At 42.7% G+C, this 21,703-nt stretch overlaps 1 protein-coding gene across 2 annotated transcripts; it reads left to right on the plus strand.

The window, feature by feature from the left end:
* Nucleotides 1–282: 282 nt before the first annotated feature.
* Nucleotides 283–18,245, plus strand: LOC125487012 (zinc finger protein 91-like). Of its 2 annotated transcripts, none has more exons than XM_048616781.1 (2): nt 283–325; nt 11,688–18,245. In XM_048616781.1, the coding sequence occupies exon 2, from the start codon at nt 12,166–12,168 to the stop codon at nt 14,824–14,826; it is 2,661 nt and encodes an 886-aa protein (XP_048472738.1). In that variant the 5' UTR covers nt 283–325; nt 11,688–12,165; the 3' UTR covers nt 14,827–18,245. The 2 variants fall into 2 exon arrangements, with proteins under 2 accessions (XP_048472738.1, XP_048472739.1); XM_048616782.1 differs by lacking the exon at nt 283–325 and adding an exon at nt 8,317–8,379.
* The last annotated feature ends 3,458 nt before the right edge of the window (nt 18,246–21,703 follow it).

Consider the following 21,703-nt stretch of genomic DNA (forward strand, 5'->3'; position numbering starts at 1 on the left):
CCTCCAAGGATGAAGAATGCTATTCCCACACGAGGAACTTCTGAGACATATTTACCAGGGCAACTGAGACAGCAGCTGCAGTAAGTGAGGTTTTATTCAATGGGACAATGACAAATTTAAATCCCCACCTGATCTGCTGCTCAAAGCCACCTCCAAATCACCGGTCAGTTTCCCAAGCTTCAGGAAACTCATGTTGCTGCAGAAATATTTGGATTGACTGTGAGAGACGTCAATCAGAGAGCCCACCCACTCTGTCCATTCTCTCCTCTTCCTCTTCCAGAGCAGGTTCACTTCCTATAGAGACTGAAAACCAAGTGAGGAGATGGTGAGTGAAAGAGCAGCTTTTATACAAATTGTATCCCATAATATCCACACCAATCTTCAGGCAGTCTGACTATCCTGTGGACAGTCAGGGGTGGAAATGTCCCTTATGCTGTGTGAGAAGATCCAGCTGAGAGAGCTGTTTACTCGGTGCTTTGTGCTGAACTGTTTGACTGGAGCTGTGTGTTGGATATTGAGTGTGTTTGTTGGAAGCATTTCCCTTCTGATTTCCAGGCTGAGTTTTGTTGATGGCTCATTCCTGAATATGAGAATGTGAGGTGTAATTATCTGGGAGGAGCAAAGCGTCTGAGGATTCTTAGGGATTTCCTAGTGTTGCGTTCTGTGTATTTATTGGGAGCTGCTTGTTATCCTGTGGACTGGGAATGGTCATTCTGTGTGTGGGGATATGGATGATTCCAATGTTTTCAAATCCCTCTGAGACCTCTCATTGCCCGATACCACAAAATGGGTAAGAGGGCCAATCCATGGCTTACAAAGGGAATTAGAGATAGTGTACGATCCAAGGTTGAAGCATACAGATTGGCCAAGAAAAATATGTCTGACGATTCGGAGCAGTTTAGAATTCAGCAAAGAAGGACCAAGCGATTGATTAAGAAGGGGAAAACACAGAACGAAAGTAAGCTTGCAGGGAACATAAAGACTGACACTAAGAATTTCTATAGGTACGTGAAGAAAATGAAATTGGTGAAGACAGATGTAGGTCCCCTTCAGACAGAAATGGTGGCATGTATAATAGGTGAAAATGAAATGGCTGAGCAACTGAATACATAGTTTGGTTCTGTCTTCACAAAAGAGTACACAAATCAGATACTAGAAATGTTGGAGAATGCAAGGTTTAATGAGAGGGAAGAATTGAGGGAGATCAGTATTAATAGAGAAACAGTGCTGGAAAAATTGATGGGATTGAACGCAGACAAATCCCCAGGGCCTGATAATCTACATCCCAGAATATTTAAGGAAGTGGCGCTAGAAATAGTGGATGCATTGGTGGTCATCTTCCAGGATTCTATGGACTCTGGAACAGTCCCTGCAGTTTGGAGGGTGGCTAATGTCACTTCACTATTCAAAAAGGGAGGTAGAGCGAAAACAGGGATTTATAGGCCAGTAAACCTAACATCGATAATGGGGAAAATTGTTGAAACAGTTATCAAGGACTTTTTAGCGGAGCATTTAGAAAGCACTGGCAGGATCAGACAGAGTCAGCATGGATTTATGAAGGGGATATCATGCTTGACAAATCTGTTGGAATTCTTTGAAGGTGTAACTAGTAGAGTTGACAAGGTGGAGCCAGTTGATGTAGTATGTTTGGACTTTGACAAAGTCCCGCATACGAGATTAATATGCAAGATTAAAGCGCATGGGATTGGGGAAGCATATTGAGATGGATAGAAAACTCGTTGGTAGAGAGCAAACAAAAAGTAGGAATTAAAAACCAAAAGAATTGCAGATGCTGTAAATCAGGAACAAAAACAAAGTTGCTGGAAAAGCTCAGCTGGTCTGGCAGCAGCTGTGATGGAAAAAACAGAGTTAATGTTTCGGGTCCGGTGACCCTTCTCGGAACTAATCAAAAAGTAGGAATTAATGGGTCCTTTTCAAATTGGTAGGCAGTAACTAGTGAGGTGCCAGAGGGATTGGTGCTGGCACCCCAGTTATTCACAATATATATCAATGATTTAGATGAGGGAATAAAATGTAACATCACCAAGTTTGTAGATGATACCAAGTTGGGTGGGAGGGTGAACTGCGACGAGAATGCAGAGATCCTTCAGCATGATCTGGACTGGTTGGGTCAGTGTAGCCATGATTGTGACAAATGGCAGAGCAGGCTCGAAGGGCCAAATGGCCTCTTCCTGCTCTATCTTCTATGTTTCTATGTAACCTCCTCAGAAAAACAATCAAAGACCTGCATCTGTATAGAATCTTTCAAGACCATGAGATATTCCAGAGTTTTATTACAGCCATTGGAAGTAGTTTTTCAAGTGTGGTAATTTTTGTCATGGAGGAAACAGAGCAGTAAATGTGTGCACAACAAGCTCTCTCAACAGCAATGTAATGTGTCAGATGATCTGGTTTTCTAGTAGTTATATTTGAGCTATACATCTGATCTGTAGAAACAATACATTTTGAAAGAGAATAGAATTCTCAGTGACCTACAGAAAAAAATACATCCCTTCAATTACTAACATCAAGTAATATACCCAAACTACAGTTAGACTTTGCACATCCTCAGTTTCGAAGGTGAAGTAGCCCATTTGGCACTTAACCCTGCCCTGCCATTCAGTAAGATCATGGTCGATGCCTTTCCACTGGTTTGACCACAATCATGGAATGAGAGCTGTGCCAGGCTGTGAGATTGTGGTGGAATACAATCCTGCTGCTGCTGATGGCCGACTGTACTTCCTGGACTCCCAGTTTTGGGATCTATCCATCGCCTACATTCCAAGTAATGATGAACATGGTCAAGTACTGATTCATCAGTTGGGAGGTAATGATAGTTTACATGAACTTGTTTGCCTTGAAGCCATGAGACTCCATGGAGTCAATACTGTTAATCCATTGTCACAGTAATTCGACTGTCTTACCTGTGGATACATTCGTTGAAATGTATTTAATGCATTTTATGAAGATTTCACGTTACGGCCTTGGCGTTCTACCCTCAGCTGCTTTGTAAGTGACCTTTGCTCTATTCTATGGTGAGAATGGGGAGGTTCACTGAAATTTGTGCAACGTTCAGCACCATTCACAACTCCTCAGATGTTGAAGCATTCACTGTCCAAATGCAATAAGACCTGGACAACATGCAGCCTTGCATTGATTTGTGGCAAGGAACATTTACATTATTGAAGTGTCAGACAATAACATCTGCAGCAAGAGAGTCCAACCATCACCATAAGACCATAACTTGTAGGAGCAGAATGAGGCTGTTCAGCCTATCATGTCTGCTCCCCCATTTGATCAGGCCCGTTTAGAACCTACATAAGAACATAAGAACTAGAAGCAGGAGTAGGCCGTCCGGCCTTTCGAGCCTGCTCCGCCATTCAATAAGATCATGGCTGATCTTTTCGTGGACTCAGATCCACTTACCCGCGTTCTCACCGTATCCCTTAATTTCTTTATTGTTCAAAAAAAATCTACCTTATCTTTAAAAACGTTTACTGAAGTAGCGTCAATTACTTCACTGGGCAAGGAATTCCATAGATTAACAACCCTCTGGGTGAAGAAGTTCCTTCTCAATTCAGTCCTAAATCTGCTCCCTCTAATCTTGAGGCTGTGCCCTCTTGTCCTAGCTTCACCTGCCAGTGGAAACATCCTCTCTACTTCTATCTTATCTATTCCCTTCACAATTTTATATGTTTCTATAAGATCCCCCCTCAATCTTCTGAATTCCAATGAATATAATCCCAATCTACTCAGTCTCTCCTCATAAACCAACCACCTCAACTCCAGAATCAACCTAGTGAACCTCCTTTGCACCCCCTCCAGTGCCAGAACATCCTTTCTCAAGTAAGGAGACCAAAACTGCACACAGTACTCCAGGTGTGGCCTCACCAGCACCTTGTACAGCTGCAACATAACCTCTCTGCTTTTAATCTCAATCCCTTTAGCAATGAAGGACAAAATTCCATTTGCCTTCCTAATTACTTGTTGTACCTGCAAACCTACCTTCTGTGATTCATGTTTACTTCCACTCTTCGCCTTCTGCCAGTCAGTCAGTCCTCTGTTAATGCCAGTACTTTGTCCCTAACACTGCGGGCTCTTATTTATCAGGCTGAAATGCAGCACTTTGTCAAAGGCCTTGTTGAAATCCAAACAGATCACCTCCACTGAATCTCCTTTGTAACTTACTCATTTCTTCCTCAAAGAATTCTGACAGATTGATCAGGCATGACTTTTCCTTGTTGAAGCGTTGCTGACTCCACATTATTTTACAATACACTTCCAAGTATTCTGCAATCTCATCCTTAATAATGGTATCCAAAATTTTACCAACGGCTGAAGTCAGGCAAACCGGCCCGTCATTTCCTGATGTCTGCCTCGTTCTCTTCTGAAACAGGGAGTGTTATATTAGCCATTTTCCAGTCATCTGGGACATTTCCTGAAAAATCGGAATTAGGACTGGAAGTAGGCAATGCAGTATTTCAAGCCCGCTCCGTCACTTAACATGATCATGGCTGATCTTAACCTGCTCTGAACTCCACTTTCCTACTTGCTCCCCATAGATCTTTATTTCACTTTCTATCAAAAACATGTGTACTTCTTTCTTGAATCTGTTGGTGGATTCTGGCTCAACTGCACTCTGGGGCAGTGAGTTCCACAGATTCACAGCCCTCTGAGAGAAGTAGTTTCTCCTCATCTCAGTTTGAACCTACTTCCTCTCATTCTATATCTGTGACCTCTTGTTCAAGACTGTCCCACAAGAAAGAACATCTTTCCCACATCCATTTTATCAAAATCCTTTAGCATTTTATATACCTCAATCAGATCATCCACTATCAGGTCACTATTCTTCTAAATTCCAGAGAGTACAAGCCCATGCTTTTCAACTGCTCCTCATACGACAGCTCTTTTGTCACTGGAGTCAACCTGGTGAACCTCCTCTGAACTGTCTCCTGTGTCACCACATCCTTCCTCACTTAAGTAGACCTGTACTGGACACAATACTCCAGGTGTGGTCTCACTAATGCCTCATTTAATGCGACAACACTTCATTACTTGTATAATCCACTCCTTTTGTAATAAATGCCAGCATTCCATTTGCCTTTCTGTGATATGCTGCACTTGCATACCCATTTTCTGTGATTCATGCACAAAGATGCCCAGATCTCTCTGTACTGGCACACTTTGAATCTGCTTTCCATTTGAACAATAATTTGCCCTTTAATTTTTCTAGCCAAATTGGACAACCTCACACTTATCCACATTAAACTCCATCTGCCAGTTCTGGTGCATTCTCCTAGTCTATCAATATCCACCTGTAAACTCTTTATCTCCTCGTCACAGCCTGCTTTCCCACCTATTGTCAGATCATCTGTGATGCATTACTCTCTGACCCTGCTTGCAGATGTAGATTGTAAATAGTTGAGGTCCAAAAACTGAACCCTGTGGCACCCCACTAATTACAATTCGCCATCCACAGGAGGACACATTTATCCCAGCCCTCTGCTTTCTGTGTTAGCTGATCTATCCAAACCAATACTCCACTCTTAACCCTCTAGAATCTCACCATCTGGATCCATCTTTTAAGTGGCACCTTGTCAAATGCCTTCTGGAATTCTTGATATACCACATCCACTGGATTCCTGTTTTCCACCTCACTGGTTACATCCTTAAAGAACTCCAGCAAGTTTGTTAAGCATGATTTGCCCTTCATGAAACCATGCTGTTACTGGTCAATTGAGCTTTGTTTTATCCAAGTGTTCAGTTATCTCCTCCTTGATGATTGACTCCAACAATTTGCCTACACACAGAGGTTAAACTGGTCTGCAGTTTCCTGTTTTTTTGCCTATCTCCTGTTTTAAATAAGGGTGTCATGTTGGTGTGTTTCCAATCCACAGGTAACTTTCGAGAATCCAGGGAATTTTGGAATATCATAATTAATGCACCAATATCTTGGCTGCCACCTCTTTTAATACCCTAGGATGCAGGCCATCAGGTCCCAAGGACTTATCTGCCTTTAATCCCATCAGTTTACTTCATATCATCTCCCTAGATGGAGCAATTCTACCATTTCCTTTACAATAACTGGAGTTTTGGGGAAGAGATTATTATCTTTGACTGTGAAAACAACAACAAATTATTCGTTTAGTGCCTCTGCCATTTCTGAGTTTCTCATTAGTATGTTGCCGTTTTCTCCCTCGAAAGGGCCAACATTTACTTTCATTGTTCTTTTCCTTATATATTATCAATGTTTTTGTTATCAGTGCTGATGTTTTCCATTCGTTTCCTTTATTCATTCATCTGAGCACTTTTAATTTTGGTTTTAGTCACCCTTTGTGAACCTCTGAAGTTCGGTCAACCTTCCAGAGTGCTAGTAACTTTCTGCAATAGTTGATGACCTAGTTTTTGCCCTTATGTTGTCCTTCATCTCCTTGTTAAGCCGTGAATTATTTTTCACCTTTTTAAAATTTCTCTTCCTCTCAGGAATATACTTTAATTGAGAGGTATTTAGTATCTCCCTAAGCATTTGCCACTGTCCTGTCCTTTAATATTTTTGACCAGTCCACTCGGGCCAACAACTTCCTCCAGCCTGTATAATTACCTTTGCCCAACACTTAAACTCTCTTATGTGACTCTGTCTTCATTGTTTCAAACTGAATTTGAAACTCTAGCACATTGTGGTCACTCCTTCCAAGAGGATCTTTAACTATGATCCTTCCTCACGACAAAATACAAAATCTCAAATAGCCAGTCCTCTGGTTGGTTCCATGACATGTTGCTCTAAGGACAATCCCTGATACAGTCTATGAACCTTTTCTTGAGGCTACCCTTGCCAAGTTGATTAATTGAGTCAATACACATGTTCAAATCACCAAAGATTATTCTTTTGCCCTTCTCAGAAGCTCTCATTATTTCCTGTTTTCGACTATGCTGTACTTTAGAAGTATCGTTCGTGGGGCCTATAAATTATTCCTCGCAAAGGGTTTCTTCCCTTGCTTTTTATTTCCATCCAGACTGATTCAACATTTTTGTTCCTAGTGCCAGTATCATTTCTTAATACAGCCTTGGTGTCATCCTTAACCAATCAAGCAACTCCACCTCTTGCTCCTATTTCTGTTACTATTTGGAATACTGAGTATCCTTGGACATTTAACTCCCAGTCCTGATCTTCCTAATAACCATGTTCGTAATCCCCAACAGGTCATACCCATTTGTCTCCATTTGTGCCATCAGTTCTGAATACTGAGTGCATTTCAGTACAAGGTTTTTAAATAGTTCTACTGATTTATCTTTCTTTTTTAATATCTTCTTGTGTACTACGCTTTCAACATTCTCCATCCTTATTTATTGATCCCTGATAGTACTGAGCCTGTTCTCTATTACTTACTCCAACTTTCCACTCACAGTTTGATCTTTTATGATTCCTTCTCTCACCATGGTCGTTAGGCTGTCCCTGCCTGTTTATTTTATTAATTGCTTACCATCTGCTTACTTTCTAACCTGCTGCCTTGTTTCCAACCCCCTGCCTCATTAGTTTAAACCCACTAGCAAACCTCCCCACCAGGATGTTGGTGCCCCTCCAGTTAACAACCCATCCTTTTTGTACAGGTCCTACCTGGCTCGGAAGAGATCCTCATGATCCAAACCTCTGAAACCCTCTCCCTGCACCAGCTCTTCAGCCACATGTTAAGCTGTACAATCTTCATATTCCTTGCCTCACTACCATGTGGCTCAAGGAGTAATCCTGAGATTATCACCCTGGAGGTCCTGTTTTTCAACTTACTACCTAGCTCCCTGAACTCTCCTTGCAGGACTTCCTTCCTATGTCATTGGTACAAATGTATTACATGACCTCTAGCTTCAGTGTGTCCTGTGCATGCTCGGAGACATTTATGACCCCGGCACTAAGGAGGCAACACAGCATCCTGGAGTCTCATTTGCGGCCATAGAAATGCTTTTCTGTGCCTCAAGCTATTGAGTCGCCAACTGCCACCGCTTGCCTGCACTTTAACTCGCCCTGCTGTACATCAGATCCAGTTGTGGTGCCACTGTTCTCCCTACTGCTGTTGTCATCCCATCTAAACTGTCCCCTGAACAATACCAAAGTGGTATCTATTTGAGAGTGGGATGGCCACAGTAAAGCTCCTGCACTGCCAGTCCTTTGTGACTATTATCGATCTGTCTGTCTCAATTTTAGGTGTGCCCACTTCCCTGAAGCGCCTGTCTATGACCCTTTAGACCTCCTGCACACTCCTAAGTGTGACCGTCTCCTGATCCGGTCGATCTAAGTTATCTGTTAAGTGCTGCAGCTGTACATACTTCCTGTAAATGAAGCCATCCGGGACAGGTGAACTCTCCCAGAGTTGCCACACGTCACAGGTAGAGCATGTGATGCTCCGATTGCCATTTTCACCTTCAAGTTGTTGTTTAATTAAGTCAGAAGTCACACAACACCAGGTTTTAGTCTAACAGGTTTATTTTAAATCACAGTCTTTCAGAGTATTGCTCATTTGTCAGGTGAAGGTTTTCAGAAGTGAGATAACAAGAGTTCAGAGGCATTATGTTCTGTGAGAGAAAGGGTAAGGCTGACAAGAGTAGGGAATAATGGATGAATGAAGATATTGAGGTTCTGATCAAGAATAAGTAGGCTAGGTATATATTAGGTATAGATAACTGGGATCCTGTGAATCTCTTGAAGAGTATTAGGGGTGTAGGGGCATTCTTAAGGGGGAAATCGGGAGGGTAAAAAGGGGATATGAGATCGCCTTGGCAGATAAAGTCAAGGATAACCTAAAGAGATTCTACAAGCACATAATAAATGAATGCTTCACATCAGTTTTTACCATGGAGAAAGAAATAGAAACTAGGGAACTTGGGGAAATAAATAGTGATGTCTTGAAAACAGTTCACATTACAGAAGAGGAAGTTCTCGAGGCCTCAAAAAACATAAAGGTGGATAAGTCTTCAGGACCTAATCGAATGTATCCCAGGATGTTGTGTGAAGTTAGGGTTAAAATTGCAGGACCTCTTGCAGAGATATTTGTATCATCTCCAGTCACGGGTGAGGTGCCAGAGGACTGGAGGGTGGCCACTGTTGTGCCTTTATTTAAGGAAGGCTGTGAGGAGAAGCCTGGGAACTCTAGACCCGTGAGTCTGACATCAATGGTGGGTACATTGTTGGAGGGTACTCTAAGAGATAGTATTTACGTGTATTTGGAGAGGCAAGGGATGATAATGGATAAGTCAGGATGGCTTTGTGTGTGGGAAATCATGTCTCACAAACTTGATTGAGCTTTTTTAAGGACCTAATCAAAAAGATTGATGAGGGCAGAATAGTAGATGTTGTATACATGAACTTTTGCAAAGCTTTTGATAAGGTTCCACATGGTAGACCAATTGATAAAGTTATTCACATGGGATTCAGGGAGATCTTGTTGCATGGATACAAAATTGGTTTGACAGTAGGAGACGGAGGGTGGTGGTGGAGGGTTGTTGTTCAGACTGGAGGCCTGTGGCCAGCGGTGTTCCGCAGTGATCGGTGCTGGGTCCACTTCTGTTTGTCATTTTAATAAACGCATTCGTATAAACTTTTTGAATGAGAATCTCAAAGGCGTGGTTAGTAAGTTTGCAGCTGACACCAAAATTGGTGGTACAGTGGACAGTGAAGAAGGTAACTAAAGATTACAAAGACAGAATTCACACAACACACAACTCCTTCATCACTTGATGAAGGAACAGTGTTCCAATAGCTTGTGGTTTTGAACAAACCTGTTGGACAGTAACCTGGTGTCATGTGACTTCTGACTTTGCCCAGCCCAGTCCAACACTGGCATCTCCACATCAGGATCGCAAAGAGATCTTGAACAATTGGGCCAATGGGCTGAAGAATGGCAGATAGAGTTTAATTTGATTTTTTGTGAGGTATTGCACTTTGGGAGAATAAACAAGAGCAGGACATATATGGTTAATAGTAGGGCCCTGGGTAGTATTGTTGCACAGAGAGATCAAGGAGTTAAGGTACAAAGTCGTTTGAAATTTGCATCACAGATGGACAGGTGGTTAAGAAGGCATGTAGTTTGCTTGCCTTCATTGTTCAGACCATTGCGTATAGGAGTTGGGACGTCATGTTGAGATCATACACGATGTTGGTGAGGCTACATTTGGAGAATTGTCTCGGGTTCTGGTTGCCTGCTGTGGGAAGGATATTATCAGAAAAGATTTACCAGGATGTTGCCAGAGCTAGGGGATTTAAGTTATAAGGATAGGTTAAATAGGCTATCACTTTTTACAGTGGAGCATAGGAGGTTACGGGATGACCTTACAGAGGTTTATAAAATCCTGACGGTCGTAAATACTGTAAATACCAAAGGTGTTTTCCCCAGAAGGAGTGATGTGGGAGGTTTCTTAACTAGGGAGCATATTTTTAAGGTGAGAGGAGCAACGTTTTCACACAGAGGATGGTTTGTATGTGGAATGAACTGTCAGAGGAGGTGGTTGATGTAGGTATAGATACAGAGATTTGGATAGGTCTATGAATAGGAAAGGTTTGAAGGGAATCAGCCAACACAGGCAAGAGGGTGCAGGGCTGGATGAACACAGCAGGCCAAGCAGCATCATAGGAGCAGAGAGGCTGACGTTTCGGGCCTAGACCCTTCATCAGAAAAGGGGGAGGGGAAGGGGGTTCTGAAATAAATAGGGAGAGAGTGGGAGGCGGATAGAAGAGGGATAGAGGAGAGGATAGGTGGAGAGGAAACAAACAGGTCGAAGAGGCGGGGATGGAGCCAGTAAAGGTGAGTGTAGGTAGGGAGCTGGAAGGGGATAGGTCAGTCCAGGGAGGACGGACAGGTCAAGGGGGCGGGCTGAGGTTGGTCGGTAGGAGATGGAGGTGCGGCTTGAGGTGGGAGGAGGGGATAGGTGGGAGGAAGAACAGGTTAGGGAGGCAGGGACGAGCTGGACTGGTTTTGGGATGCGGTAGGGGGAGGGGAGATTTTGAAACTTGTGAAATCCACATTGATACCATTGGGCTGCAGGGTTCCCAAGCGGAATATGAGTTGCTGTTCCTGCAACCTTCGGGTGGCATTGTTGTGGCACTGCAGGAGGCCCAGGATGGACATGTCGTCTGAGGAATGGGAGGGGGAGTTGAAATGGTTCGCGACTGGGAGGTGCAGTTGTTTATTGCGAACCGGGGGTAGGTGTTCTGCAAAGCGGTCCCCGAGCCTCCGCTTGGTTTCCCCGATGTAGCAAGAGGGACTAGTTTAGTTTGGGAAACTTTGTGGGGATGGACTTATTGGACCGAAGGGTCTGTTTCTGTGCTGAATGACTCCATGACTCTGTAAGTCAGCAGTCTGATACAATATTCTCCATTGCCTGGATGAGAGCAACCACACATCATCCTGATTTGGAAATGTATCGCTGCTACTTCAGTGTCTCTGGGTCAAATTCCTGGAACTCACTCCATAACAGCACCTTGGGTATCCCCACATAATATGGACTCCAGCAGTTCAAGAAGGCAGATCATTGCCACCACCTTCTCCAGGACAGTGACAGATGGGCAAGAAATGCTGGCCTAAGCAGCAACACCCAGACTCTGTGAAAGTATAAATAAGAAAGAACTGAGGAGTCCAAACCTTCAATAAACGGGGAGATGGAGTTGGAAGTAAATCATGTTTCTCTTTCCTGTTTTTCAGAAAGATTGCATTGTGCTGCAGTATAAAGAGGATAAATACCGAAGATAGATCCTGAAGATCAGCCAAAGAACAACTGCACAGCTGACATCGAGTCCCTTCACAGCTGTGTTCAACACAGAGAAGGTTGGGCAGTGAAACCATCGCTCAGGAGAGCTTTGACATATGATCAGATCTGAAACTAGTCAGTTGTGTGGCATCTTCCATCAGTACCAACCTTTCTGAAGATTCAAAGGTGAAGACTGTGAAGATTTGGATGAGGCTGGGAAGAAGTATGAGTTGCTGAAAGTGTGGTGAGAGCTTCAATCATTTATCGATCCTCATGAACCGTTGACTCACTCTTACAGATGAGAGGATGTTCAAGTATGAGGGTTTGGGAGGAAGTTCAGATAATCTCCTAACACATAAGGTGTACTTGCTCGAAAATTGTTAACAGCAGCAAAGTTACCTGGAGAGAGACCATTCAAGGGTGAAGTCATCTATGCTCATGAATCTCCAACACAATGACACTGGAGAGAAAATGTTCACAGGTGAGGTGTGTAACAAGATGTTTGTACAATTATCGGGCTCAGTAAAACATCGAGCAATTCACAAGGGGACAAAAGTATTCAGATGTCAGGTGTGTGACAAATCGTTCTCATGGTCAGCAGATCTTCGCAAACACCAACGCATTCACACAGGGGAGAAACCATTCACATGCAAGGTATGTGATAGATCATTCTCACGTTCTTCAAACTTCCGCAGACACCAACGCATTCACACAGGGGAGAAACCATTCACATGCAAGGTTTGTGAAAAATCATTCTCAGATTCATCGCACTTCCGCAAACACCAACGCATTCATACAGGGGAGAAACCATTCACATGTAAGGTTTGTGAAAAATCATTCTCAGATTCATCGCACCTCCGCAGACACCAACGCATTCATACAAGGGAAAAAACGTTGATGCATGAGTTCTGCAATAAATCATTCTCTGAATCATCAAGATTCTTGGTCCACAAGAGTAATTACACGGGGGAGGCACAACTCATATGCGAGGTATGTGAAAAAACATTCTCACAGTCATCAACGCTGCGAAGACACCAACGAATTCACACAGGGGAGAAACCATTCATGTGCATGGTGTGTAATAAAACATTCTCACAGTCATCAGACCTCCTCAGACACCAACAAATTCACACAGGGGAGAAACCGTACATGTGCAAGGAATGCAACAAGTCATTCTCAGAGTCATCAAAGCTTCAAAAACACCAACGAATTCACACAGGGGAGAAATTATTCATGTGCACAATGTGTAATAAAACATTCTCAGACTCATCAGACCTCCTGAGACACCAGCAGATTCACCCAGGGGAGAAACCATTCAAATGTGAAGTGTTTGCGATGTCATCTATGCTTTTGAAACTGCAACATAATGACAATGGAGAGAAAATGTTCACAGGTGAGGTGTGTAACAAGAAGTTGGGACAATCATCGGGCTCAGTAAAACATCAAGCATTTCACATGGGGTCAAAAGCATTCACATGTCAGGTGTGTGACAGATCGTTCTCATGGTCAGCAGATCTTCGTAAACACCAACGCATTCACACAGGGGAGAAACCATTCACATGCAAGCTATGTGATAAATCATTCTCACGTTCATCAAACTTCCGCAGACACCAACGAGTTCACACAGGGGAGAAACCATTCACATGCAAGGTTTGTGAAAGATCATTCTCAGATTCATCGCACTTCCGCAAACACCAACGCATTCATACAGGGGAGAAACCATTCACATGTAAGGTTTGTGAAAAATCATTCTCAGACTCATCACACCTCCGCAGACACCAACACATTCATACAAGGGAAAAAACATTGACACATGAGTTCTGCAACAAATCATTCTCTGAATCATCAAGACTCTTGCTCCCCCAGAGGATTCACATGGGGGAGAAACAATTCATGTGTGAGGTGTGTGAAAAAACATTCTCACACTCATCAAAACTGCGAAGACACCAACGAATTCACACAGGGGAGAAACCATTCATGTGCATGGTGTGTAATAAAACATTCTCACAGTCATCAGACCTCCTCAGACATCAACAAATTCACACAGGGGAGAAACCGTACAAGTGCAAGGAATGTAATAAGTCTTTCTCAGAGTCATCAAAGCTTCAAAAACACCAACGAGTTCACAAAGGGGAGAAACCATTTGTGTGCACAGTATGTAATAAAATATTTTCAGAGTCATCAGACCTCCTGAGACACCAGCAAATTCACACAGGGGAGAAACCATTCAAGTGTGAAGTGTTTGTGATGTCGTCTATGCTCGTGAATCTCCGACACGATGACACTGGAGAGAAAATGTTCACAGGTGAGGCATGTAACAAGAGGTTTGTACAATCATCGGGCTCGGTAAAACATCGAGCAATTCAGATGGGGGCAAAGATATTCACATGCCACGTGTGTGACAAATCATTCTCACGGCCAGCAGATCTCCGTAAACACCAACGCATTCACACAGGGGAGAAACCATTCACATGCAAGGTTTGTGAAAAATCGTTCTCACGTTCATCGAACTTCCGCAGACACCAACGCATTCACACAGGGGAGAAACCATACACATGCGAAGTTTGTGAAAAATCATTCTCAGATTCATCGCACTTCCGCAAACACCAACGCATTCATACAGGGGAGAAACCATTCACATGCAAGGTTTGTGAAAAATCATTCTCAGACTCATCACATTTCCGCAGACACCAACACATTCATACAAGGGAAAAAACATTGACACATGATTTCTGCAACAAATCATTCTCTGACTCATCAAGACTTTTGCTCCCCCAGAGGATTCACACGGGGGAGAAACAACTCATGTGCGAGGTGTGTGAAAAAACATTCTCACACTCATCAAAACTGCGAAGACACCAACGAATTCACACAGGGGAGAAACCATTCATGTGCATGGTGTGTAATAAAACATTCTCACAGTCATCAGATCTCCTCAGACACCAACTAATTCACACAGGGGAGAAACCTCACAAGTGCAAGGAATGCGACAAGTCATTCTCAGAGTCATCAAAGCTTCAAAGACACCAACAAATTCACAAAGGTGAGAAACCATTCACATGTGAGGCATGTGACATTTCATTCACACATTGATGGAACGTATGCAAACACATCCACAAAGAGAAGAAACTGTTCACGTGTGAGTGGTGTGACACATCATTCTGTGATTCATCAAGACTCTTGTTCTACCAGTGGATTCACATGGGGGAGAAACCATTCATGTGCGAGGTATGTGACAAAACACTCTCAGAGTCATCAAAGCTGCAAAGACACCAACGCATTTACATCGGGGAGAAATCTCATAACCGCAAGGAACGCAACAAGTCATTCTCGGGCTCATCACCCCTCCGGATACACGAGAATACCCTCACTGGTGAGAAACCGTTCAGGTTTGACAAGGTTTTCATACAATCAGGGTAACTCCTGAGCCATCAAAATACTCAAGAGAATCTCTATTGGTCTGAATTCCGTAGTAAAGCCTTCATACATTTGTGCTGGAACATTAGTGAACCCACACAGGCATCAAATCCTTCCAGTATGACATGTGGCAGGATTGTATCACCTCCTCTCTCACAACAATGTTTCCACACTGTCTTGGAGCCGGATTGCCTACTTTCATTGCACTGAAAGTTGACTGTGTTATTCACTGTGAAGTACTGTAAAGCTATCAGTCTAATGTACTGTGTGTCTCAGCAGTGTCTGCCTCAAACCTGTCCCATCATCAGTCTAGGTGGTTCATGAATATCAGTTTAACCTTTGAGCAGATCACCAAACATCACCAAAGGAAGACATGAATATGTATAGAAACTACCGCTTATGCATAAATGTCACTGAGACTCTGGGAGGATTTTCTCAGCCAAAGATGGTTGCTCATACCGAGTAATGCGTGTCAGGATTTTCTTGCTGTGAACAAGAGAGAAATACCTCAATATTTTCTACATTGCAAGCTATCCCCCTTTTTTTCAATGTAATTACTATTACCACATTCCTGAATTCAGAAAGTCAGGGAAGTCCTTTTGTCTCCCATATACATGGGATGAATTCATGGAGTCTTGATATGAGCAAACATTGACCAGTTTTGTAACCCTGATCTGGAATAACATTGGGCTGCCGGCTTTGTTTTGTTTCTCATCTGTTTGCTTGGTTGGTAATCCTATCAATGGTGACTCACCCCTGGATTGTACCACAAGGCACTGGGGGATAGATTGGAAGGTATAAACTGTCCCTACGTATTTATGGTTAAGGAGTTGTTCAAAATGCTCTCTCCAGCATAAACAGATGTCATTGTTATCCTGTGCAGTAAGGGGATTTTGTCCATTTGAATTCAGTTTGTAGATGACCGTTGTGACCTCAACAAAGATTTGCAAATCATGATGATCATCATATTGTTGGATCTCTCAGGCTTTCCTTTCTCAGCACATTGTTCTTTACCTTCTGGATTTGGGTGTCAGCCTTGAACTGTTGAAATGCTGCCTTGTTGAGTTGTGACCTTGGGTTGTTCTGACTGCAATGAAGGCTGATTGCTTTTGTTCCAGGAGGCCACATATTTGAGCATCATGTTCACTGAGCCAATCCTGGTGACGGCAATGCTCGAACTGGATGATCTGGCACAGGAGTTTAGTACAGCTTTACTTTAATCCCACAGTTTGGCAATTGAGTTTGATGTGTGAACATTTTCTTGATTGGTCATGAGCAAATCCTGGAATTCCTCTCTTCAGTCGGCTGTTTTTGCGCTGAGACATTGGTGTTCTTCCTCTTGGAGTTTGAACCTTGTGATGTCCTTGTGCTGGGTGGATGTTCATCACTGATCGAATAAATCGATAATCTGTCCAGCAGCATCAGTCCTCCACCTGGATTGAGTGATGCAGACATCATTTGAAACTTTGATGGCTTTAGACCTTTTCGAGGCATGACCAGGAATTCTTTGTTACATTCATCGATGTGACCTCCAGGCCTGGCATCCCATAGCAGCCTAACAGCCTGGCTTAGTGGCCCCCAATGGCAGCCTCCCCTGGTGTGGCGTAGCAGCCTTCCCTAACAGCCTCCTGGCCAAGCATTTCAGCCTCCCATGCAGCTCCCTGGCATGGCGGGGCAGCCCTCAGGCTTGACATCCTTTTGGCCCAGTGTGGCGTTCTCCCAGCCTGGCATAGCTTCAAAGTGGTCGCCCAGTCTTGAGGCTACATTGGAGCGATCTCTCGGCCTCATGATCCTGAAGGTGAAGGTCGGCATGAACTGGAGGCTAGGTTCCATGTTGTTATGGCTTGGAAAACCGCTATTCTGGACTTGTATTTCTGCAATCCTGGAGATTTTATTCCTTTTTTTTTCTAAGATCTTGTAACTAAAGAAGCTGTACTAGGTAACCTTTGTACCTAGGATGGCACTGTAAGTGGTGACGTATAGACTTCTCGCTGTACTCATTTGAGTATATGTGACAATAAAGCTAATTCAAATTCACCAAACTATTTGACTCGGTAAATCATAAACCACTGTGGATTGTGCTCCAATGATTTGTATGTCCAAGAACTTCATCCCGATCCTGCAATTGCTTCATGAGTGTAACTGCCTCAAGTGGGAGATGTGAAACAGAAACCAACAAAATCCAGCTGGTATCAAGCAAAGCTGCGTGATAGCCTCCATTCTCTTCACAGTCAACCTAACAGTCACTATTTACCTCCTCAATGATCAGTTACCCTCTGGTATCAGTATTAAATAACATCTCAATAAGAAACCCATTTACCTAAGGCATCTCTGTGTCCAAACCAAACTGACCACCACAGATATATGTGATCTACAGTTTGCAGATGACTGTGTTGTTGCCCACTCTGTGAAAGATTTGCATCCATTCTCAATCTATTCAAGTCTCCATGCAGGAAACTTGGCTGTTTTTGAATATTGCTAAATGAAACATCACCAACCCACTCCTCTCGGCCAAATATTTCACCTCCCATATAAAATGAAGTGGAGACTGGAATACATTAAGTACTTGTCAGATCTTGACAGCCACCTTCTCAACAGTCTGCCATAGATGAGGAGTCAGTGCCATTTCAGCTGTGCCATTTGAGCCCTCTACAAACTACAGCAGTGAGGGTTTGACTGCAGCAATTTGGACTGCAGAGGATAAAGAAGGATTAAAATCTTCACATGGGTAATTCAAGATGTGCAAAAATTAATCCAGCCTCATTTGCCAGCATTTGTCCATATCTTCTAACCCCTTTCCGTTCATGTACCCGTTCAGATGCCTTTTAAATGTTGTAATTATACCAGCCTCCACCTTCTCTGGCAGCTCATTATATATATATATATATATATATATATATGCACCGCCATCTGCGTGAAAATGTTGCCCCTTATGTCCCTTTTACATCTTTCCTCTCTCAACTTAGCCTATGGCCTCTATTCTTGGAGTTCCCTACACTAGGAAAAAGACTTTGGCTATTCACCATATCCATGCTCCTCATCATTTTATAAACCTCTGTGAGGTCACCCCTCAATGTCCAATGCTCCCAGGGAAAATAGCCCCAGCCTATTCAGCTTCTCCCTTATGCTCAAACCCTCCAACCCTGGCAACATCCTTGTAAATCTTTTCTGCATCCTTAACAACATCTTTCCTATAGTAGGGAGACCTCAATTAAACACAGCATTCCAGAAGTGGCCTAACCAATGTCCTATATAGTTGCAACATGCCATCCCAACTGCTATGCTCAATGCACTGACCAATAAAGGCAAGTGTACTAAACATGTTTTTGACTACCACAGATGGACTACCTGTCCATCTGTGACTTCACCTTCAAAGAACTACGAACCTGCACCCGAAGCTCTGTTTCTGCTTCTTATTCATCAGTTCCCTATGAATCTTCAAAAGCATTCACTTCTTTAGAGACCACCCCTAAGGTATGCCACAACTCTCCAGCATTTACTTTAATTCTCCTCAGTGTTCCAGCTATTCCCACGTTAAGACTTAAGACAACTTATGACCATATGATCCAGCCTGTTCTCGCAATTACACTGGAAACAAACTAAGATTATCATTCGGGCTTGGAGTGTGTTTTAGTTCCTTATTCATGTTACAGTCTTCAAAGATTCATTTCATGTTCTGGGAAAAAATTTTCAGTCATTTAAAAATGTTCTTTTTTGTTTTGGTTCATTCGCAGTTTTGAGTGAGCTCAATGTTTGCCTTCTGCTGTGTTTTCACTCTTCTACATGGATTTATATCTCACAATAAATTTATTTTTTGTTTTATCCAAACTTAGTGGTTTATCAGAATTGTCTGTTGTTGTTCATTGAAACAGTCAGATGTCCTAAACATAATATGTTGGCCATTGTCACAATGGCCTCGTGCACTTCTTTTTAAATCAGTGTTGGATCATTACCAGTTTATATGAAGTCTGATGTTCCCCAAAGAAAAAAGCATCTTGCAGCTTTATGTCAACTTGTATGAATACATGCAATCTGAAAGCAATTTCCAGTTAAGGAAGCGCTTTTGAATGTGTTGTCACTCTTGTAAGAACATTAGCAGTCAATTCACACATGGTGTTATGATCCTATTGGAGGCTATTAATGCTTAGAGAGAAATCCCAACATTCCAGGATTAACTGATGGATTGACATCATAACATTTCACATTTTTAAATAAGGTCAAGTATTATTGTACATGAAACTGTAAAGACAACAAACACTATTAATAATATATTTTACAATTACTTATGCTGTGAACACTTCTACTTTTTTTTGTTACCCCTACATTACTGCCATACAGCAGTAGTGCTTATTTCCCCGGTACCCATGTTATGTGTGTGTGTAGGTGCAGGTCGCAGTGTAAAACACCAGTTGTGTAGATGACTTTATTAATATCCACCACCAGGAAAACCACCCATCTGGCCAAAACACCAGTGACAACCACAGCCCCATAAGTTTTACTTCTTACTTAACAGTTCCCAATGAACACAACAATCTTCAAAGCTAGTAGGAACTGCAGATGCTGGAGAATCTGAGATAACAAGGTGTAGAGTTGGATGAACACAGCAGGCCAAGCAACATCATAGGAGCAGGAAGGCTGACGTGTCGGGCCTAGACCCATCATCAGAAAAACTTTTTGCCACAAACCACTAGCATTCACTCTAATTCTCCTCAGTGTTCCAGATATTATCCAAGTTAAGACTTCTCTGGGGATTCTTTCATGAGTGTTTTTGCTATGTGACACTCCAACACTTTTTTTAAAAAATACTTCAGGACTGTGGATGCCTCAACTTAATGTCCCAATCACCTTCTCACAACTTTCAAGCGAACTCTGCTGATGTGTTTTGCCACAAGGCTCTCAGAGGACCACTGTCGATTTCTTCCTCCATGTTCAAACAAGGCAAAGTCTCCAGTTACTATTCCCTTATATTAGCCAGCTAAGCTTGAACTTCACCCTGATTTCAAGTGTCAGATCCCAGAGGGTAAAGAGTACTATACTGGCTTGAGTAGAGGATTGGCTGACAGACAAAAAGCACAATGTTGGGATTAATGGGTCCTTCTCTGGGTGGTGAACTGTAACTAGTGGGTGCCACAGGCTTTATTTCTTGGACCTCAACTACTTACAATCTATAGAAATGATCTGCAAGCAGGGACAGAGTGCAACAGAGCAAAATTCACAATGATACTAAAATAGGTGGGAAAGCAGGCTGTGATGAGGAAATAAAGAGTTTATGGATGGATATTGATAGGCTAAAACAATGGGGCAGAACCTGGCAGATGGAGTTCAGGGTGGATAAGTGTGAGGTTGTCCACTTTGGCTGCAAAAATAAATGGGCAAATTGTTCTCTAAATGGCAAGCAGATTCAAAGTGTGTCAATGCAGAAGGATCTGAGTATCTTTGTGCATGCATCACAAAAAATGGATAGCAAGTGCAGCATATAATACGAAAGGCAAATGGAATCCTGGCATTTAGTGCAAACGGAGTGGACTATAAAAGTAAATAAGTATTGTTACAATTATACAAGGTGTTAGTGAGAGCACACTTGGAGTATTATGTCCAGTTTTGGTTTCTTTACTTGAGGAAGAAACTGGTGGCCCTGGAGGCAGTTCAGATGAGGTTCGTGAGGTTGATTCTAGGGATGAAAGGGCTGTCATATGAAGAGTGGTGGAATAGCTTGAGATTATACTCGCTAGAGTTCAGAAGAATGAGGGGGCGATCTGATTGACGTATATAAAATGCTAAAGGGTCTTGATAAGGTGGACTTTGGAAACATGTCCCTTGGTGGGAACAGTCTGAAACAAGAGGTTTAAGTTCAAACCAAGATGAGGAGAAATTACTTCTTTCAGTGGGTTGTGAATCTGTAGAACTCACTGTGTCAGAGTGCAGTGAAGGCAGAATCAATCAACAGGTTCAAGAAAGAAGCAGATACTTTTCAGTTAAAAAGAAGAATAAAGCAAGCAGAAAATTGGAGTCAAGATCAGGATAAAATTAGCCATGTTTGTGTTCAATAGCTGAGTGGGTTCAAAGGTCTGAATTGCCTGTTCCCACTCCTTTGTTCCAATGCAAGTGATGAACAATAATCATAGTATTTTGTCTGCTTTATGTGCAAGTCCAACTAACAAATATCCCCTGTTGGTCTCCCAATCCAGTGGGATGCAGACTTAGTTTGGTTCAACAATGGATAAAGGAGCTGAATTCCAGAGGTGCAGTGAGAGTGACTGCCCTTGTTCTGGCTGCATTTAACCAAGTGTGGTGTCAAGGAGCCTAAGCAAGACTAGAGTCAGTGGGGATCAAGTGGAATATTCTCTGTTTGCTTCACTCATACCTGCCACCGAAGAAGATGATTGTGGTATTTGGAAGTCAATAATCTCAAATCTAGGACATCTCTGCAGGAGGTTGTGAATCTGTGGAAGTCACTGCCCCAGAGTGCAGTGAAGGCAGAATCAATGAACAGATTCAAGAAAGAATGTTTCAGATAATAAACAGAATAAAGGTCTGTGGTGAGCAGGCAGGA

Source organism: Rhincodon typus, chromosome 35 (assembly GCF_021869965.1).
Source record: "Rhincodon typus isolate 14 chromosome 35, sRhiTyp1.1, whole genome shotgun sequence".
In the NCBI taxonomy this organism is placed as follows: Eukaryota; Metazoa; Chordata; class Chondrichthyes; order Orectolobiformes; family Rhincodontidae; genus Rhincodon; species Rhincodon typus.

What these genes read in the sequence shown, in the direction of transcription:
- LOC125487012 (XM_048616781.1), top strand. Translation starts at nt 12,166, where the DNA reads ATGCTCATGAATCTCCAACACAATGACACTGGAGAGAAAATGTTCACA.